We start from the raw sequence: 19,203 nt of genomic DNA, 5'->3' as shown, positions 1-19,203 counted from the left end.
CTCGTGCCCCATCTCGGCCCCTGCAGGTAGCTATGTGACTCCAAGGAAGCCATCTCTGCTGGGTCCTGAAGGCAGTGAACCCGGCCCACCCAACCAGGGTGGCCTCTACAGGGGAGCTCATCTCCTGCCCCTTTTAAAGGCAGGGAAGTAAAAATGACTGTTTACTGGACAGCTGGCACCCTAGGGAAACAGACACTCTCTGGGGGTCAGAAGCCCAGGGTCCAAAGCTCGTTTTAGATCTTTGATCTTTCCAGCAACCTGAAGGGGAAGCTCTAATGCAGGTTTACGTCCCTAGGCCTGCCAGGTGTGGCAAACAAAGGCTAGCGGCAGGCTCTGGGCAGTCCTGGGGGCAAGTGGTTTGACCTAGGATCTGCTTTGTGCTCCAGGAGGGCACAAAGCAGAACGCATGGCTGCTGAATGTTTCGAAAGCAGAGTTTGAGGCTCTCAGTAGAGCTATTGGAAAACCCCTGTGCACCCAAGATGCTGAGTAATGACCCCCAGGGGCCAGGCCCTGGGCAAGCGCTTTCCCTACTGTAGATCAACCTGCTCTGCTTCACCTGAGGTCTGCTGGCGAGAGCAGGAGAGGGTGGCCCTGACGGGTGGCCCTGACTGCTGGCCTGGGCGCCTGGGAGAGCAGCACTAGTTGCTTTCTCCTCTGCCCTGGAGGCTAGAGACTTGGCCTTTTTAATCTCACTCCGGCGCTCGGCATGCAGTAGGTGCTTATTAATCTCACTCTGGCGCTCGGCATGCAGTCGGTGCTTATTAATCTCACTCTGGCGCTTGGCATGCAGTCGGTGCTTATTAAACACTGGTGGAACGATGGAAGCTGAGTAGCGGATGTGATTTTACTCAGCACCCGTTGCTATGTGCAAGCTGAATATGTTCTACTTGTGGAGGCAGAGTTGTCCCCATCTTACAGAGGGTAGAACTGGGGCTCTGGTGTTTCTACCATGGTTTACTAAGAGGCAGAGGGTTCTCACTTTCTCCAGTGAGTGAACTGGGGCAACTGGAGGGGTACACTGGAGAGAAGCTCAAGGCTGGTGAAGAGGCCTGGGTAAGTCTGGGAGGACGCTCTGGGATGAGCTGTGTTGACAAGTGAGAGCAGTAACACAGGTCGGGGGCACCACCCAGCCCTGTACCTCACTCACCCAGAAGCCCACCAGAACATGGCCTTGGAGGGAAATGAGGCCTCAGTCTCTGGACATGGATTCTGGAAAAAACAAAAGGCCAGGGAGGAACCAGTGATCGTGTCCACCTGTCGTCCCAGTGCTGAGGAAGCTGAGGCAGAGAAAAGAGAGTTCAGGTCCATCCTGGGTCACATAGCAAGGCTCTGTCTCAAAAAGGACAGGCTGACCTTGGTCTCACAGCCTGAAGTTAGGGAGACAGGGTGAGATGACCACGAGCTTAATCCCCCCAAATGTGGTAGATGTGGTATCTCTTTACTAGAGAGAGATTTTAGTAAGCTCAGAGCTTCCTGGAAGTCAAGGCAAAAAGAGCGGCAGGACCAGGCTCACACCTTTGATTCCAGCAGCAGAGGCAGGCAGACCTCTAGGAGTTCAAGGCCAGCCTGGTTTACAGAGCCAGTTCCAGGTGAGCCAAGGCTACAGAGTGAGACCGAAAGGCTAGAGGGCTAAGGAGTCGATAATGAAGAACAAGAGGCACTCGGAAGAACAGCTAGCACTCTGCTGAGGCGAGGAAGTTCTCAAATAGCTCATGCCTACAATCCCAGCGCTCCGCAAGCAGGAAGATTGCTGTGGGTTCTAGGCTAGCCTGGGCTACCTACTGAATTCCAGGCCACCCTGGGCTTCAGTGTGAGAGCCTGCCTTAACAAAGCAAACAGACTGCAAAGCAAGGGCCAAGTTATGAATATGAGATTATGGGGCCTGGTGATAGAATTGTGTGAGGGTGTGTGTGTGTGTTGGGGAGAGCAAGTGTTGGAGGCTACAGCTTCCGGTTCCTTCACTGCTTCCTATCCCCCTTTAGCAGGAGGCCTTCCCTACACATGATTCTACAACTCAAACTGAACTGCTCTCCTCACCATGATGGACTAAAAACCTCTACAACCGTGAGCCCAGAGAAGCTCCCCTGCCATTGCTCCTGCCAGACCTTTGTCACAGTGGCAGGACAGTAACTAATCCACCACTCTTAGATGCATCCTGTGACTGCAATCCTCCTGCCTTCCCAGGGCTGGGGTCACAGATGCCTCCAGGATGGGACGAGCAGCTCACATTTTGCTAAATGGCTGAAAGAACAAACAGGAAAACACAACTTGCGTTCTAGGCTAACTCCCTTTGGATGCATGGTGTTGTTGACCTCAGAAGGGGACCAGAGATAAAGGTGGCAGAGGCTCTGAGTTCATTAGGCAGACTGACTTACCAATGGCTGGGAGTCTTCAGAGAAGAAGGGTGGCTGGTCCACCAGACAGGACAGCATGAACTCTGCCACCACCAGGAACAAGCACAGGTAGGTGGCCAAGTGGTGGAGGGGCTCATGGTGGAAGTTCTGTGGGGACAGAGAACCCCACTGAGCCCAGGAGTAGCAGTCACAGTGAAGGGGTTCCAGAGGTCGAGGTTGAGACTGGACATGGGTCCTGAGGCCTGGAGCAATTTCTAGATAGGTACCAAGCCCTGGTGCAAGAAACATGGTCCTAGCATTCCTAGTCATCCTGGCTCACACACATGTGGCTTACCATGTGAGTGAGTCACAGCCCCTGGCGCACTGGTTTGCTTCCTTTCTCCTTTCTAGCCCAGTGGTGGTTTGAATAAGACTGACCCCATGGGCTCCTGTGTTTGAAGGCTTAGTTACCAGAGAAGGACACGATTTGAAAGGATTAGAAGGATTAAGAGTTGTGACCTTATTGGAGAAAGTGTGTCACTGGGGTGGGCTTTGACGTTTAACAAGCCCATGTCAAGCCCAGAGTCTCTCTCTCTGCATATTGATCAGGATGACCTCTCAGCTACCTCTCCAGTATCATGTCTGTCTGCACACCACCACACTCCCCACCATGATGATAATGGACTAAACCTCTGGAACTGTAAGCCAGCCCCAATTAAATGCTTTTTTTAAAGAGTTGCCTTGGATGGGGCAGTGGTGGTGCATGCCTTTAATCCCAGCACTCAGGAAGGCAGAGACAGGCAGATCTCTATGAGTTCAAGGCCAGTCTAGTGAATTCCAAGGCAGGATCCAAATCTGCAGAGAAACCCTGAGTTGCCTTGATCTTTTCACAGCAATAGAATGGTGGCTGAGACAAGCCCCAACCTCTCTTTTAGCTGATTTTACTAGCATCTATTTGGCACTAGGTTCTCCATGTCCTCCCTGCCATGGTCACCTGAGCACCAGCTGGATTTAATGGTTCACACCCAAACTTCCCTTATGCAGGAGGAGGAACATGAGTTTGAGGTCAGCCTGGACTAGAGTGTGAGATCAATCTCAAAATAAAACAACATCAACAAAAAAGAATAAGGCAGAGAGTGGAAGATCAAGACAGAACACACCCTCCCCTGGCCTCTGCACACATACACACATAGCACATTGTCACGCACATCCACACATGCCCATAGCACATCCTCGTGCACATCCCATGTGCACATAGCACATCCTCGTGCACACCTCACGTGCACATAGCACATCCTCGTGCACACCCCATGTGCATATAGCACATCCTCGTGCACACCTCATGTGCACATAGCACATCCTCATGCACACCCCATGTGCACATAGCACATCCTCATGCACACCCCATGTGCACATAGCACATCCTCATGCACATCCACACACGCACAGAGCACACTGCATCCTACACTGGAGGAGAGGTACTTGTTCGGGAAGCTGTCATGTATGGACAAAGGGACAGAAAAGCGGCCTGACACCCACCAGGGCCCCACTTACCCCTGCAGAAGCCTGCTGGGCCACGTTGATAGCTGGCAAGAGACAGCAGAGCAGCCAGTATCCAAATAACACCCCAGAAGCCCGAACTCCCTTCTTTCTCTCCACGTGAATCAGGAAGGTGGCAAAGCTCTAGACAAGAGAGGGTGGAGGGCAGAAGGGGAAGCTCCCAAACCCCTCCCTCCCCACGCTCTCCATACTAGAAGAAAGCAGAAGTTGGGGGCAAGCTGGGCTCTTGCATAGGCATTGATTACCATGGTGGTGAGCCACACGGCAGGGTGAATGAGAAGCTCTGGTGCCTGGGGCATCCCCTGGCGGATCCTCCACAGGGGCATGGCCACGTTGAAGGTGTGTAGAAGTATGAGGGCAAAGCCGAGCACCTGGAGAAACAGGCTCATAAGACTGTCGGAGGGAAAAGAAAAACGGAGGCAGACTGGAGAAGACACTCTTTGCAGTGCCTGATGGGGGCTCTGTCAGTGACGTCATTGATGTGGCATCCCTCCTCAGGAGGCACTGACACCAATCCTGATCTTCAACTCATGTCAAAATGCTCAGCAATAAACTGCACCTTGCACCTATCCGGTGTTTCCCAAGCCACCGAAGAGGCTGGAAGGTTGTGTGTTGGTGACTTAGGATGTAAAGTGAGGGTTACTCGCTAGGTAAAGAATTGTCTTCTAGAACGAATGGTCCTGCTGGGCTGTTTCTGCTTGAGGCAGGGGATCAACACTGCTTAAAAGCTGGGCTGTTGCTAACTGCAAGCCCCAACTTCAATTGCTCTCAGGAAGGTGATATTGAAACCCACCTGACCGCCTCAATAGACCCTACCAATTATGGAATGCATCTCTGCGATACTTTCCAGGGCCAGCCAGCTGCAGCTGTGTAGTGGTGGAGCCAATAATCCTGGTGACTCTTTCATCACCACATCTGTATTGTTGCCCCTCCCTACTGGAACCTCTCTCCACTCTTGGCTTGGCCTCTTTTCTCTCTTATTTGTGTTGGTCAGCTGATCAACCCACCAGTGACTGCAGGTTGCTGGCTGGGCCATTTCCCAGTGAGACTGGAGGCCTGCAGGCTGTGACTTCAGAGCACCGTCACCTGCCATGGTACAGACTAAAAAGATTCTTCTGGCTCCCGTGGAGAGCCTTACTTCCTGTTTGCAATGGATGGACCCTGGCCAAGGGTACACTTTGGTGGAAACGGAAGGTGGCTGGAAAAGGAAGGTGTCCAGCTAGAATCTGTGGGGGGGGGGGGTGGTCGCTCTTCCTCCTGGGAGCCTCCTCCGCTCTTCCCAGGTTAATCTGCACACACCGGGAGAGTTTTCTTAATTCTTACTGTCTCATTCCATCCTGCCTCTCAGTGACGGCCATCCTGGACCGAGCCTCTGGTCCTGAGTTTGCCTCTGCTAGATTGTCTGCCTTGCGTGTGGTAAGTGGAATCTCCTAGACTGGTCACCGGAATAATTCGGCTTCAAGCTGTAGATTAGCCTGGTGCCTGTAAACAGTCTGGCCATGGGTCAATGGCCTTGTGTAAGAGATGTCCCTGTAGAGAGGTGCCTCCAGTCCCCCATGAGAGGTTTACTGTCCACAAAGGAACCTCAGGACCCAGACAGTCATCGCTGCCCCTCCCAACTCCCCACTTTGTTGTTGAATTCCTGACAACTGCCACAAATTTTACCCTTAGACTCTACAGAAAAGACATTAAACCTTCTGGTGTAATGTCACCTTGCCGCAGCGTGGCTACCAGCAGACTGAGGCCCCCGTGGCGCTCTAGGCTGTCTTACATTCTGCAGCTTGACCCGAAGTAAATATATTGTAAAGAAGACAAATGTCTGGGCCCCACAGCCAGTGCCCTGCCCAGCCTGCACCAAAGCGCTGCTGGCCCTTTTCCTTCTCTTCCTCCGAAAGCTGTAGCCATTCGCTGGCACTTCCGGTCCTTCCTGGGGACAGGTGCCCTTTGCATCCTAAGCTATAGCCTCCGGGTTCACATGCAAAGTTTTGCAGTTGTCTGTTTTTTCTCTTTCTCTATGATTATACTGACAAGATTCACTGTCCACGGTCATCTGCTATCTTAACTAATTTTTGCAAAAAAGCAACACTCTGAAACTCTCAGACTCTTGCAAGGTAAAGAAGAAAAGGCATTTGTTTCTTTTTTCCTTTTTTAAAAAAAGTCTTTAAAAAATCCAAGCGCCAAAAAAGTCCTCCTGAGCCCCATGACCAGCAAGAACCCTAAAGTTTAGCAATGTGAACTGGGAGTGGGATTGGGGATATACCCGTAATATCAGCACTGAGAGGTGGAGGCAGACAGAGCAGTTCAGCGTTAGCCTGACCTACCTAGCGACTTCCAGGCCAGCCTGGGCTACATGAGAACCTATCTTAAAAAAAGAAAGCAAAAAAGATAAAAAGTGTCTTAGTCAGGGTTTCTATTGCTGTGAGAGACTCCAGGACCACAGCAACTCTTATAAAGGAAAACATTTAGCTGGGCTGGCTTACAGCTTGAGAGGTTTAGCCCATCATCGTCATGGCAGAAAGCAGGACACATGCAGGCAGACATGGTGCCGGAGAGGCAGCTGAGAGTTCCACGTCTGGATCTGCAGGCAGCAGGAAGAGACTGCCACTCTGGGCCTGGCTTGAACATCTGAGACCTCAAAGCCTGCCCTCAGGAACACACTTCCTCCAGCGATGTCACCTACTCCAACAAGACCATACCTCTTGATAGTGCCACTCTTTATGGACCTATGGGGGTCTGTTTTCTTTCAAACTACCACAAGCAGGTAATTTTAATTATGTCATAAATGTAATTTAGATCCAACCTTCTTTTACTAAGTTAGTAAATTTCTTATGCTGCTCTGATTTATGCTATTAAAAAAAAGGGAATAAAGCAATAAATAAGAAAACCAATAAGTAGAGGAGAAAAAGAAGACAGAGAATGTAGTTGTGGAGGCTTAAAGAGGAAGTACCCTCAGAGACACACAAGTTTGAATGCTTAGCCCATAGGGAGTGGCACTGTTAGGAGGCGTGGCCTTGTTGGAGGAAGTGAGTCACTGAGGGGCGGGCTTTGAGGTTTCCCATGCTCAAGCTACACTCAGCCGGGCACACAGTTGCTTCTGCTGCCTGCAGATCAAGATGCGCACTCTCTGCTACCTCTCCAGCACCATGCCTGCCTGCACCGTGCCTGCCTGACTGCACCGTGTCTGCCTGCACCATGTCTGCACATCATGCCTGCCTGCACGCCGCCATGTCCCACTGTGGTGATAATGTACTGAACCTCTGAAACTGTAAACCAGCCCCCATTAGTTTCCTTTATAAGAGTTGCTGTGGCCATGGTGTCTGTCACAGCAGTAGAAACCCTAACTAAGACTGTGAGTATGAGGATATATTTTTGATAGGGAAGGTTAAAGAAAGAACATTAGCTTGGGACGAGCAAGGGTTTTGTATGATAAAATTAGAATTCTCTCTAAGGTAAAAATGACTGGCTGCTTCCAAAGTGAGAAGGGAAAGCTGAGGCCCAAACTGAAAAGCTTCAGCATTCTGCACAAGAACAGAGCAAGTCCGAAGCCATGAACATTCCAAATGGTGCGAGTCAGATTCCAGTACACAGCTACAGCTGAAGCTGAGGCCTCTATCAAAGCATGAGGGTCCCTTCAGATACTGGCGGCCTGACAGAAAAGAAACTTAAAGAACAAACATTTTATGTTTTATATTTTCTACTACCTTTTAAAATTATTTTTTAATTATTCATTTTTATTTTATGTGCATTGGTTTTTGCCTATGTGTATGTCTGTGTGACAATGCCAGATCCCCTGGAGCTGGATTTACAGCCAGGTGTGAGCTGCCATGTGGGTGCTGGGAATTGAACTCGGGTCCTTTTGAAGAGCAGCCAATGTTCTTAACCACTGAGCCATCTCTCCAGCCCTCTACTAAGATTCTTACCCGGCTTTTAACTACTTGAAAACCAGTCTTAAGATTAAAATGTTTTAGAAAACTGTTTGTTTTAGTGTACACACCACTTAAATATTTCATGAAAGTTAAGACTAAAATCTACTACTTCCTCCGCAAACCTGGAAACTCTTTCTGCGGCGTCAACACCAGAGTTGAGACAAATGAGGATAAAGAGAGATGGAAGATAGCCCAGTGCAAGATCAGCTGGGGGTTGGCAATGCCTCCTCTGGAAAGGCCTTGGGACCCTGGAAGCCACTTTGTCCTCTTCATTAGACAGGCACAGATGCAAGAGCTTAGGCCTGAACCAGGGTATACAAAGAGGAAAATAATTACAGGAAGAGATGCCTTGTTTGCCTAAGGAACGGGGAGCTCACAGGGGGAGCAAAACTGTACCAGCCACAGGTGACATAAGCAGTGTAGAGAAAAGTAAAAGGAGCCAGGGGCTCTTAAGTCCTAAGAGTAATTGTACCAAGCCTTTGACTGATCTTAACAGCCAAAAGAAAAGGGTTAATGTTTGGCTCCATCACTAATAATATTATAAAACAAAATTTCCCCAGATTCTGACCAGAATTTATATCAAATCCCAGTTTAGCCAGGCATCTGGTAGTGTTCATGGCTTTTGAAAGAGAACCATGGGTTTGGTTCCACCTTATTTAAAGGAGCATTATCGAGTCTTATTAAGTCCTGCCTGGAATGGCTCTCAAATCCCAGGAAGACAATAAAATTTGTTTCTTCCAAAATGCAACAGAACTGACTTCAAACAGTTGTACAGGACAGGCATGGAGGCTCATACCCTTGATCCCACCACTGGTGAGGTAGGTTTGTGGATCTCTGTGAGTTCAAGCCCAGCCTGGTCTAGTGAGTAGTAGGTTAGCCAGGGTTACATAGTGAGAACTTGTTTCAAGAAAAAAGATATTTTACAATTATTAGAGACTCGTGTTGTGCTTTCCTGTCGCTTTAAGGGACAAGCCACGCCCACTCCTTTTTTACCTCTGACCTCCATCCGCTCTCTCTCTCTCTCTCTCTCTCTCTCTCTCTGTTCTCTCTCTCGGTGTACACACGGGGCTTGGCCTCTCTCTCTCTCTCTCTCTCTCTCTCTCTCTCTCTCCCTCTCTCCCTTTCTCCCCTTCAATAAATGCTTTTATGGCTACTTTCTGTGTCCATGGGTCTGCTCACATGCACCCGCTGCATTGGGAATTCCGCCACGTGGCTCCCTGCTGATGGGAACTTTGTCACTGCTAGGGTGCCTGGACTCTGGAGCCTGCACCCGGCACTGCTGGGAACCCACCGGAGCTTTCTGCTGGTGGGAAACTGTAGCCGCTTGTCTCATGGCGGGCTCTGCCAGCCCACCCGGGGATTGTTTTTTTTTTTTTTTTTGGTTTTTCGAGACAGGGTTTCTCTGTGGTTTTGGAGCCTATCCTGGAACTAGCTCTTGTAGACCAGGCTGGTCTCGAACTCACAGAGATCCGCCTGCCTCTGCCTCCCGAGTGCTGGGATTAAAGGCGTGCGCCACCACCGCCCGGCCCCCGGGGATTGTTTTAAGAATAACAACTAGCCCATCTTTTCTGAGCTGGATCCTGAAATGTCAACTTTTTGTTTTGTTTTGCTTTTTAAGACAGGGTTTCTCTATGTAGCTCTCCCTGACTGTTCCGCAACTAGCTCTGTAGACCATGCTGGCCTCAACTAATAGAGATCCACGTGCCTCTGCCTCCCATCCACCACCCGACTGCAATTTCTACACTGGGTCAAACTGGACAAAACTTCCAGGGGACCTCTTGTCAATAACCTGGTTGTTATTATTAACACCTGAACACCCATACATGACAGGGTATCGCACCCACAAAACCCAGAGCTCCACCACAGAATGTACTCTGACAGGTTCCAACCCTTCCCTCAGAAGCTTCACAGCCTCGTCCCTCGGAATGGGCCATCTGATACTTGTGTCTGACCATCTGTCATACCAACAAGAGACAGGGCCACATTGCTTTTGTGCAGCTTGAAGAATCTACTTGAAGAAGGGACCTTCACTCAAACGTCCAAGATTTAACCTGGCTGCATCTATTGGAGGTGGAGTGTGGATGCCAGTCATATCAAGCCATGTCTCACTCAAGGCAAGACCATCCTTATCTCAAGGGCAGCCAACAACAGCCGGACTGCAGTTGCTCGCTGGCTCTGTGCTGTTACCACACCATCTGACTGTCTCCGCAGAACCTCTCTGAGGAAAGCTACCCCCAGGATGTCCCATGCAGCGCCACCGCTGACTCCTGCTGGACCATATCATAGCTTATCCAACCACCTCCACTTCTGCCTTATTTTCCGCCCTGGCAAATTCCTTCACTCCCACATCACTGTGGTATCGGTGATGGCCATGGCATGCAATCTCTACTAGGAAGTCCAGGAGAGGGATGGGGTTGTGTGGATGGCTCAAGGGGGAAGGCTCATGCTTGCTATGTCGCCTTTTATAAAAAACGGTAAAACAATTGTATAGCAATTTTTAAAAATGTTCAGCGGGACTCTAAGTAAGGAGAAAATAAGCATGGAACTGTCCAGGAGCGTGGTTCAGTGGCAGGACATCTGCTGTGCAGGCCTGAGGCTCTGGGATCTGCCCGCAGTACAATGGAGCAAAACAGTAAGTAGACGGAGTGTGTGGCACGTGCCTGTGACCCCAGAAACTGGTAGGGGAGGCGGGGGATTAGGAGCTCAGGGTCATCCTTAGCTACATAGCGAAAGCCAGGCTGGGCTATTTGGGACCCTGTCCTAAAAATAGCCAAAACACAAATACCTGCCGAAGTTATAAAAAGACTCGTCCTTGGATGGCTTTAAATTGATTGTACCCCAGTGTGTACCCACAGTAAATGAGAAATGCCGGGTCACTGTAGCTACATGCTTCTCTCTGTGTGAGAGCGTGCAGATTTGCTCAATCTGTTTGTGAGAACTTTGACCATGGGTTTATCTCTGTCCCCTCTTCACTATTGACCTTTTTGGCTAGTGGCTTCCCTTCTTGCCTCTGTCCTATGTTCTTGATTGGAGGTGGGGAGTCTCTTGGCCAGGTCCCAACCTGCCCCCAACACAGCTGCCCGCCCCCCTCCCTGGTCCCAGGCTCCGTGCTACCATTTTGACTTTGAAGAGGTAGGACATCCGGAGGTAGCACCTGCCATGGCGATGAATGTAGAAAAGGTAGATGGGGCCGAGGACCCAGAGGTACATGGGGGGCGCCCAGCTCCCGGCTGTTCTCAGGAAGCACAGGCTGAGCAAGTGATGGGCCACAGGTTCCTGCTGTGTCTGGTTCCAGACCTGAATGGAACATCGGGGACACCGTTAGGATGGTAGCCACCTGGGTCCCAATCTCAACCTGCCCATGGGACAGACATTGCATGAAAATATTTCAAGCCCTCTCTGGTGTGCTTTTCGTTTTTTCACCCTAATATCAACTCCATAAGGCAGATGAAGGCTAGCTTATGGGGGCCCAGATAAGGTAAGGAACTTGCCTAGTCAGCTGGGAGGCAGTGGGGCTGGCTTTGAACTTGTGATTCTCTGGCCTCAGCTTCCTAAGTGCTGGGCTTACAGATGAGTTGCACCGGTTACTTTATAAGAACTCTGGCTGGTAGTTGCTACTGTACCCATTTCATAGACTGAGGTACCCAAAGGGAACTGTCCCGTTTGCACCACACAGACAGGAAGTGGTAGAGCTGACTGTGCTTCTCTGACAAGGAGGGATACTGAAATCGCTGTACTGGCTGCCTAAAGCAGCCTAACGCGTTGGACTCACGGTACCGGGCATGGAACAAGCCCTCGGTGAATGCGAGCTCCTGCCCTTACCTGCTGGACTCCAGGCCCTAGATAGAGTAGGGTGTAGATGAGGAAGGTAGGCACAGAGGACATGCCGGCTCATTAGTTTTATGCAAATAAGAATCAAAGTCCCCAGTCTTAAACCCTTCTGGGGCCCAGGTTTTGTGAAGGGATCTGGATCTGTCGCCACCACTCACTGGCCTTATTGCTTCCCGAGGTCAAGTATTTGAGGCTGGAGTACCGCCTTTCCCAACAGCTCGATGGGACTCACCCGCAGGTCGGTGCAGGGTTGTCCCGGTGAGGCCATTGGGAGCCTTCAGTCCATCAGCCCTCGGTCTGTCAGTCCCAGAGCAGCCTTCAGAGCCCGGCTCCAGGCTGGGAAGAGGCGGGGCAGGGCGGGTTTGACTGGGATTGGAGCTGGAAAGCAGAGGGCTCGGGGCAAGGTCCAGCCGCTGTGGAGGTGGAGCTGTTGTTTGGTAAAGTGATTCTGGACCCCCCCCCCCCCCCCATCACAGGAGGGTGTCCTGAGGAAAGACAACAGACTTAAGCGGTCAGCAACTGGGGACGAATGCGGTCTAGATGTAGGTGCTGGGATGAATGTAAAAAGTCTTAGTTTTAAAAGTAGTTATGCTGGGCGGTGGTGACTCACTCCTTTAGTCCCAGCACTCTGGAAGCAGAGGCTGGGGGATCTCAGTGAGTTTGAGGCTAGCCAGGGCTACCTAGTTAGATGCTATCTCAAAAGCAACAACAACAACAACAACAACAACAACAAAAATAGCAACAACAACAGCATCATTCCTAATAGAAAAGCCATGCCACAAAATACATCCTTTCCAATAAAGAAGCCAAATCACAGATTTCATCTTGTTATGTGAATGTGTTGACAAAACCCACAGCTCTTACCTTTTTTTTTTCCTTCTTCTGAGACTGGGTTTCTCTGTGGCTTTGGAGCCTGTCCTGGAACTCGCTCTGTAGACCAGGCTGGCCTTGAACTCACAGAGATTCGCCTGCCTCTGCCTCCCAAGTGCTGGATTTAAGGCAAGTGCCAACACCGCCCAGCTATGCAGCTATTATCTTATTAGAGGAACTTTATTCTGGAGCCATTTTGAGCCATGGCTCAGGAACACAGATTTGGATCACCCAAATTCCATCTTCTGTCAGTGTTCTGAGTTACGTGGGACAGCTGAAGAAAGAGGGTCACTCCAAGATGAATTTAGGCCTTACAGTCAGCAGAGAGGGACAGCCTAGGTGAACTGTACCTCAGACAAGGTGGAGGCTGCTTTCCTATAGGCCCGAGATGTTCTCCAAGGATGTTTTTAGCTTTCGGATTGGGAGAAGCTAGTTGTCTACTTCTTTCAATTTTAGAGTCTGTAGATTCTAAAAGTTTTTTCTCTATTGTTGTAAGATGTTAGCTTCAACACAGGGGGAGGAGGGCCAGAAGCAGCCAGGATAAGGCCAGCAGCCTCTGGGCTGGCAGCATTCCAGTCTCGTCACTACTGAAATTCTAACCAGCCAGGTTCTTTTCAGGAGCTTTCGTTCAGAGGTGTGCGCCGCATGTCGAGGTTAGAGCACAGCTTTGAGGGTCATCCTCAGGAAGGCAGCCCGCAGCCTCTCATGGTTCTGAAGCTCACCTTCCCCATCAGACTAGACAGCAAGCCTCCTGTCTCCACCTCCCTTTGCTGGCCACCACATCTGGCATGGTTCGGGGATCAAACTCAGATCCTTAGGTTGCAAGGCAAACACTTTACTGACTGTGCCATGGGCCCAGGACCACCCCGGCACCCTGTCCCTTACTCTCTGGTTGCACTGGTACTTTCTATGTAACTCAAGCAGGGTGTTAACTCATGGAAGTCCTCCTGCCTCAGCCCCATGAGTGCAGGGTTTGGTTATAAGTCACATTCAACATGCATGTGTGTGCCTATATTAGGGAGTGAATTTAGGGCCTTGCTACTCATGCACTGAGCTATTTTCCCAGTCCTTTTAAATATTTTACGTTTTATTTTTCAGAGAGTGTCTAAAGATGTCCAGGTTGATTTTGAAGTTGTTCTGTAGCTAAGACAGGCCTTGAACTTGTCTGGTTAAAATAAGATTTTCTTATAGGATTTAGTGCTGGTGGGGGGGTGTAGGAAAAGGAGAGCCAAATAACAAATTTCTAAAGGGCTTTTTAAAATTACATCTGACTTGCGAAATATGTGCATCAAAAGGATTTGGGACTTATTGACTATGTCAGTCCATAAAAAAGCTCTTAGTCGGGACACTGAATCTGGGGCTACTAATTTCAGAGGCTGCGCGGAGTCCTCCCAGACACCAGAGGCGCAAGCGGCCTCGGTTCCCGGCGGAGCAGGTGTCCTAGCGGTCTTTCTTGGGGGCGTGACGCAGGGCCCCGGCGCGCCTGCGCGGAGAGGCGCCTGGGCGGGGCCTGGGCTTGTCAGCCGAGCGGGGAGGAAGGAGCCGGCTGCGTGCGGTGTGAGGGGCGGGACCGGGCGGGCTGCGGAGGGTAGGCACGCGGAGGCCGGGCCATGCGTGCGGGCCGGGGTGTCGTTGAGCTGCTGCTGCTGCTGCTGCTGCTGCTGAGCAGCGCGGGGCGGGCGGGCGGCTCCGAGGACATCGTGGTCGGTTGCGGGGGCTTCGTGAAGTCGGACGTGGAGATCAACTACTCGCTCATCGAGGTGAGCCGCCGCGCGTGGCCGGGGGCGGGCTGTGCGACCTCGGGCCAGGCTCCCTGCGGCTCCGCACCCTTCCCTAGCAGCGCCGAGGGCCGGTCCGAGGGCGGAGAGGGCCTACAAGACCCTGGCTCCCCGAGACCGAGACTCCTGAACTCAGATCTGCCCAACCCATATTGCAGAACCTGGAAACCACACGTGTCACTCTCCAAACCTCAAACCCCGAGGTTCGGACCCATGGTTCCTCCATCCTTCCTGGGGTGCCTTTAAAGAGATCGATCCCCATCGCTAAGTTAGGACGTGGAGCAGTATAGCTACCTCTGGGGCTGTGAAGCCGCCGCTCTGTCCCCATTACTCCTTTACTTTTCCAAGTGCAGAGTTTCCAGCCACCCTGCATAGTCGCTGCAATTCCGCTAGAGATTTGTGAAGCAGTTTCTGCCTGAGTCGAAAGTTTCGTGAAATGATTATCAGCCCAATGGGATTCTGACCCTGAAAGCCCGTGAGAAGAAGGGGGATGGGACTGGAGAGAGCTCTGGGCTCTCTGGGCCTGGTTTTCCCAAGGAGGCTGGTAGCCAGAGAAGGGGTGGGGCAGGAGGTAGACAGGGGCCCAGTAGGAGAAATGTGGGGGTGCCAAAGAGAAGGGTATCCGAGGCTCCTTTAGCATGTCCCTTAGGACTGGGGGAAAAGGTGAGGAGAAGGCGTCCCCACCCTGATTTCCCTTTGCCCTATCTCCAAACCCCAGTCTGTACGTGTAAGATGGCGTTAGATGGGGTAGAACCTAGAAGCGTGGTTTCCTAAGGCAGAGATCAGCTGTTATCTTCCAGACTTTCAGTTGGCTGACTTATATTTTATTTTATAATTTTTTTGAGACAAGGTTCTTATGTAGCCCAAGCTGGCCTCAAGCTCAGTATACCCAAGGCTGGCTTTGAACTCTGGACTCTCTTTCCTCCAAAGGACTGGATAGCAGGGGTATGCCCTGGGTCCTTCTACACAGGACTCCTGGGAATTGCTGGGGACATGTTACTAGGTACAAGTGCCACCTCCTGGTTTTGCAGCATTGGGTGTCTCAGAAACTGCCTTGGAAGGGCTTTTCAACTTGAGCTTCCTCCAGCTTTGGGAGGAGGGAGAGGGCAGTTGGGTGCTCTCACCCCATGCACTAACAGGGATTAAGAGAGCAGAAAGTGGATTTTGTGGCCCATTGTGAACTGTGTTTCTCGAGCCCTAGGGTTCCTTGTCCACATGTCTGGAGCAGCCCATCCTTTTGTAATCGCTGCTTACGACATCAGACATTTCATGTGTGTAATCCCCACTTAGAGATATGTTGCCCTTTTCTGATGTGTACTTTACAGAAGATGTACTATATGGGCCAGAGAGTGAAGTGTGGCAGCCATACTTCTGATTTTGAATGAATAGGCTTCCTAACTACATAGCAAGCCAGAGTAAAAACATAACTAGAAACCGGCAGATGCACAGACAACAATGCATCCATCATTAAACTGAGCGCGCAGCATCCAGCAGAAATTGAGGAAGTCACCCGGAGTCCTCAGTTTAGTGAAAGGACATTACACCATGTTAGAGATGACGCCATCAAATCAGGTGCTTACAGCATCCATCAGAAACGGACTGGGGAAGTTGAGGCCCCAGCTGGAGTCCTGCTTGAGCTTTCTCTCCATGTCTGAGTTTCCCACAGCCCAATCTGTGGCTTCCCCAGGCGCTTTTCTATGGATGGACAGTAGTGACATGTGTTGGAAATGGCTCACCCTCCAGCGGTGCTGGCCTCTTCCCTCCCTGCCACAGTGATGGGGCCAGTCCTTGGAAGACACTTTTAGACAGACATGTTTAGGTCTGAAGTGGAGACGGAAAAACACTGCTCCAGAGCCAGCTTCTCAGTGAGTTCAAACTGCATGTGACAGTTTGCCCATACAATGTATTTTATAACATGTAAGTAATCTAGGTAATCAGTCTTCCCTCCTCCTTCCCTTTCTCTTTTGAGACTTGCCCAGGCAGTCTGGAGCTTCCGATCCTCCTGCCCTCGCCTCTCAGATGCTGGGCTTGCAGGGGTTGTGCAACCATACCTGGCTGCCATTTCAGCCTTCTTCCCTCTGTTTCTGCTCGAGGTGCCTTCTGAGGTTCATGAACTGAAGGCTTGTCTCAGGGGGGAATCTCAGTGCAGAGAACATCTGTCCTTCAGCAGTAGCCTGTGCAGCTAAAAAAAAGAATCACAGGGGCCGGAGAGATGGCTCGGTGGTTAAAAGTACTTGCTGGTCTTGCGGAAGACCAGGGTCAGATTTTAGCATTTACACCATTGTCTGCAACTATCTGTGACTCCAGTCCCAGGGGATCTGACACCCTCTCAGGCCTCTGGGTGTCAGGTACCCACAGACATCTATGCAAAACACTCATGCATAAAAATAAATACGTCTGTAAAAAATTATAGGTTCTAGTGGTTTAACAGTCAGAATTCACATCAAAACAGGGTTCTTGGACTTCGGGTGGAAGCTTCAGTCAGCATGAGACCTGAGTTCCATCCCCAGAACCCTTGTGATTTTAAAAAGAAAAGTCAGCCTAGCCTGCTTGGTGAGTTCCAGGCCTTTGAGAGACCCTGCCTGAACAACAAGGTGGGTAGTTCCTAAAGAATGGCAGCTGAAGTTATCTTTTGGCTTACACACACACCTACACACACACACACACACACACACACACACACACTCCCCACTCTGTTTCTCCTGATAAGCAGCCGTCTTCAGTCATAGGACATGACTTGGGTTAGCAGCAGCTGGTGACTCCCCTGGGTACTGCCTTCTGGTCCTCCAGGCCAGTGCATATGCAGTGCATGCATCTGAATTTCTTTATGGTCTGGAACAAATTCGTTTTTACCCTTGACTGAATAACTGGACTCCACAGTCAGTAAGTCGTTGTCTGGGCTGTGTGGATCCTGCCCATGAGCACTACAGGCCATGCCCTACTTCACACTGCCCCTTCCAAAGTGCGCCCTGGGGCCTGACTGTTTCTATGTTTCCTAGGACTCCACTGGATCATGCCTGTATTTTTGCTACAGAATATTGTTTTTTTTTTTAAAGTGTGTTTATATGTGTCTGTATGTGGTTATGTGCACATGAGCTCAGTGCCCTTAGAGGACGGAGGAGGGCATTGGATCCTAGAGCTGGGGATGAACTCTGCAAGAGCTGCAGGTGCTCTGAGCAGTTCTCCAGCCCCAACATTCATATTTTAGAGGTTAGGCTGATGTCATCTGACCCAAATGTGTTTTTACAGATTGGGACACAGGTTCAGAGTCATTGAGCCATGCAGGCCGGCTGAGGGATTTGCCTCTAACCCTCTGGTGTGTCTCTGCCTGATGGTGCCCAGTGGCTTTCCTTCAGAGAGTGTTAAATAGAACACTCTTCTTTTTGAGTGTGTATCCCGTGCCTGCTGCTTGCCACACCACTGTGAGTAAGCGCGGGTATCCTGAAGCAAGGTGTCTCTGTTTTTACTGTGAGGAAGCTTCGCCTCTGGAGGTGCCATGACTTTGTTAAGGACACCCAGTGTAGGGATACCCTGATATGGCTTTGCACCTTGCAGCTTAGAGGTTTGTGTCCACAGAGGTTTAGGGTGCAGCAGTTGTAGCCACGCCTTAAGGAGGGCGAATGCATTGGATGTCTCTCACATCAGTCTTTGTCCTGGTGGTGGCGGTGGAGGGCTTTAAGTGAATACTCCTCTAAGCATCTAGAATCATTTGGGGGTGCTAATAGTTCAGCCCCCAGTGCTTACCCTCGACCGTCTTGTTAAAGCCTTGGGGGCAGCCCAGGAATCTGCCTCCTGACTTGCCTTTCTGTCTGAACTGCAGTGCTGGAGTAGAACTGAGGGCCAGGCAATCATGGATTTAAACACATTATTGTGTGTGTCCATGCGTACTGTGTGAGGTCAAAGGATGACCTTGTGGAATTGGTTCCCTCTGTCAGCCTTGATGTGGGGTCCTGGACTTGATCAGGTCTCCAGGCTTGTGCAGTAGGTGCCTTAGCCTGTTGAATTCCTGCTGGCCTGGGAACCTGGATTTTCACAAGTGCCTTGGTAATAGCAAAATTAGAAAGTTTTAAACTTGGAAATTTACATAAACAAAAGTTACTACAGCTACTTAAGCAAACTTTTCAGTTTTTCAGCATTGAAAAACAAGACTTTGGGGATAGGCTGAAAAGAAACATAAATAGCATTATTTTGGGGTGCCCTCTCTTCTTTTCCTCTGTCCCCAAAGCTGTTGTAGCAGCTAGCTGAGCTAACATTGGCCGACAAGACTGCATGCAGGCATCACATGCTAACTGATTCTCTAAGACACTTGGTCTTTAGTTTTCTTTCCTTGCTTTCCAGATAAAGTTGTACACTAAGCATGGGACTTTGAAATACCAGACAGACTGTGCTCCTAACAACGGCTACTTTATGATCCCCTTGTATGATAAGGTAAGAGGCAGAGGGACTTCAGTCTTCATCCAGTGACTCTTATAAAAGGAAGTAATCAATTAGCATTCCCAAATGACTGGTGACGGGAGCTGGCCTCCCCGCGGGCAGACACTTGTATTGTAATGAGCAGTGGGATGCAGATTTCCCACAGCTGAGTGGATACAGTGGGGCATATATGGCAATATCTCCAGGCATTCTAACCCCCACAGCCTCACGGGATGCTGCAGATACCTTAGCGGCGGGAGGAGTAAGGGGTCAGCTCTCAGGGCTGCCGTTTATTCCAGCTGTCACTTGCCAGGATTGACACACTCAGATTGCATAGGCTCAGGTGTTCACCTTTAAGAAATACTTGTTTATGTTGTATGTAGGGTGGGAGTGGGCACTGGCTTGCCTGCACGGTGTGTGTCAGGCAGCACTCTCCTGCTACCTTGTTGTGGGTCTCTGGACCTGAACGCAGGTCATCAGGCTGGCACAGC

The 19,203-nt window shown here is 50.4% G+C and overlaps 2 protein-coding genes across 6 annotated transcripts in view; one reads left to right on the top strand and one right to left on the bottom strand.

Moving 5' to 3' along the window:
* Abcc6 (ATP binding cassette subfamily C member 6) overlaps positions 1 to 11,980 on the bottom strand; it is a 50,548-nt gene extending 38,568 nt beyond the window's left edge. For 2 of the 3 annotated variants that reach the window (XR_005974145.1, XM_041649817.1), the window contains exons 1-6: positions 11,884 to 11,980; positions 10,935 to 11,117; positions 4,140 to 4,265; positions 3,889 to 4,017; positions 2,377 to 2,502; positions 1,149 to 1,210 (exon numbers count right to left, since the gene is read on the bottom strand). Coding sequence is in view for 2 of the 3 variants with exons in the window: in XM_041649817.1 (XP_041505751.1) it covers positions 1,149 to 1,210; positions 2,377 to 2,502; positions 3,889 to 4,017; positions 4,140 to 4,265; positions 10,935 to 11,117; positions 11,884 to 11,919 (662 nt within the window). In the remaining variant the exon portion in view is untranslated. The remainder of the gene's footprint in view (positions 1 to 1,148; positions 1,211 to 2,376; positions 2,503 to 3,888; positions 4,018 to 4,139; positions 4,266 to 10,934; positions 11,118 to 11,883) is intronic. The other variant, XM_041649825.1, reaches the window with a different exon arrangement.
* Positions 11,981 to 14,066: 2,086 nt separating this feature from the next.
* The window catches only part of LOC121446146 (nodal modulator 1), a 59,774-nt gene continuing 54,637 nt past the window's right edge, over positions 14,067 to 19,203 (top strand). The window contains exons 1-2 of one of the 3 annotated variants that reach the window (XM_041648585.1): positions 14,067 to 14,281; positions 18,638 to 18,727. In XM_041648585.1, coding sequence (XP_041504519.1) covers positions 14,132 to 14,281; positions 18,638 to 18,727 — 240 coding nt within the window. In that variant the 5' untranslated portion in view covers positions 14,067 to 14,131. The remainder of the gene's footprint in view (positions 14,282 to 18,637; positions 18,728 to 19,203) is intronic. The other 2 variants (XM_041648567.1, XM_041648575.1) reach the window with 2 other exon arrangements.

This window comes from Microtus oregoni, unplaced genomic scaffold (genome assembly GCF_018167655.1).
Source record: "Microtus oregoni isolate MIOR12 unplaced genomic scaffold, Mior012 000000F_ref0000247, whole genome shotgun sequence".
Classification (NCBI taxonomy): Eukaryota; Metazoa; Chordata; class Mammalia; order Rodentia; family Cricetidae; genus Microtus; species Microtus oregoni.
This window is presented reverse-complemented; position numbering and strand designations above follow the sequence as displayed.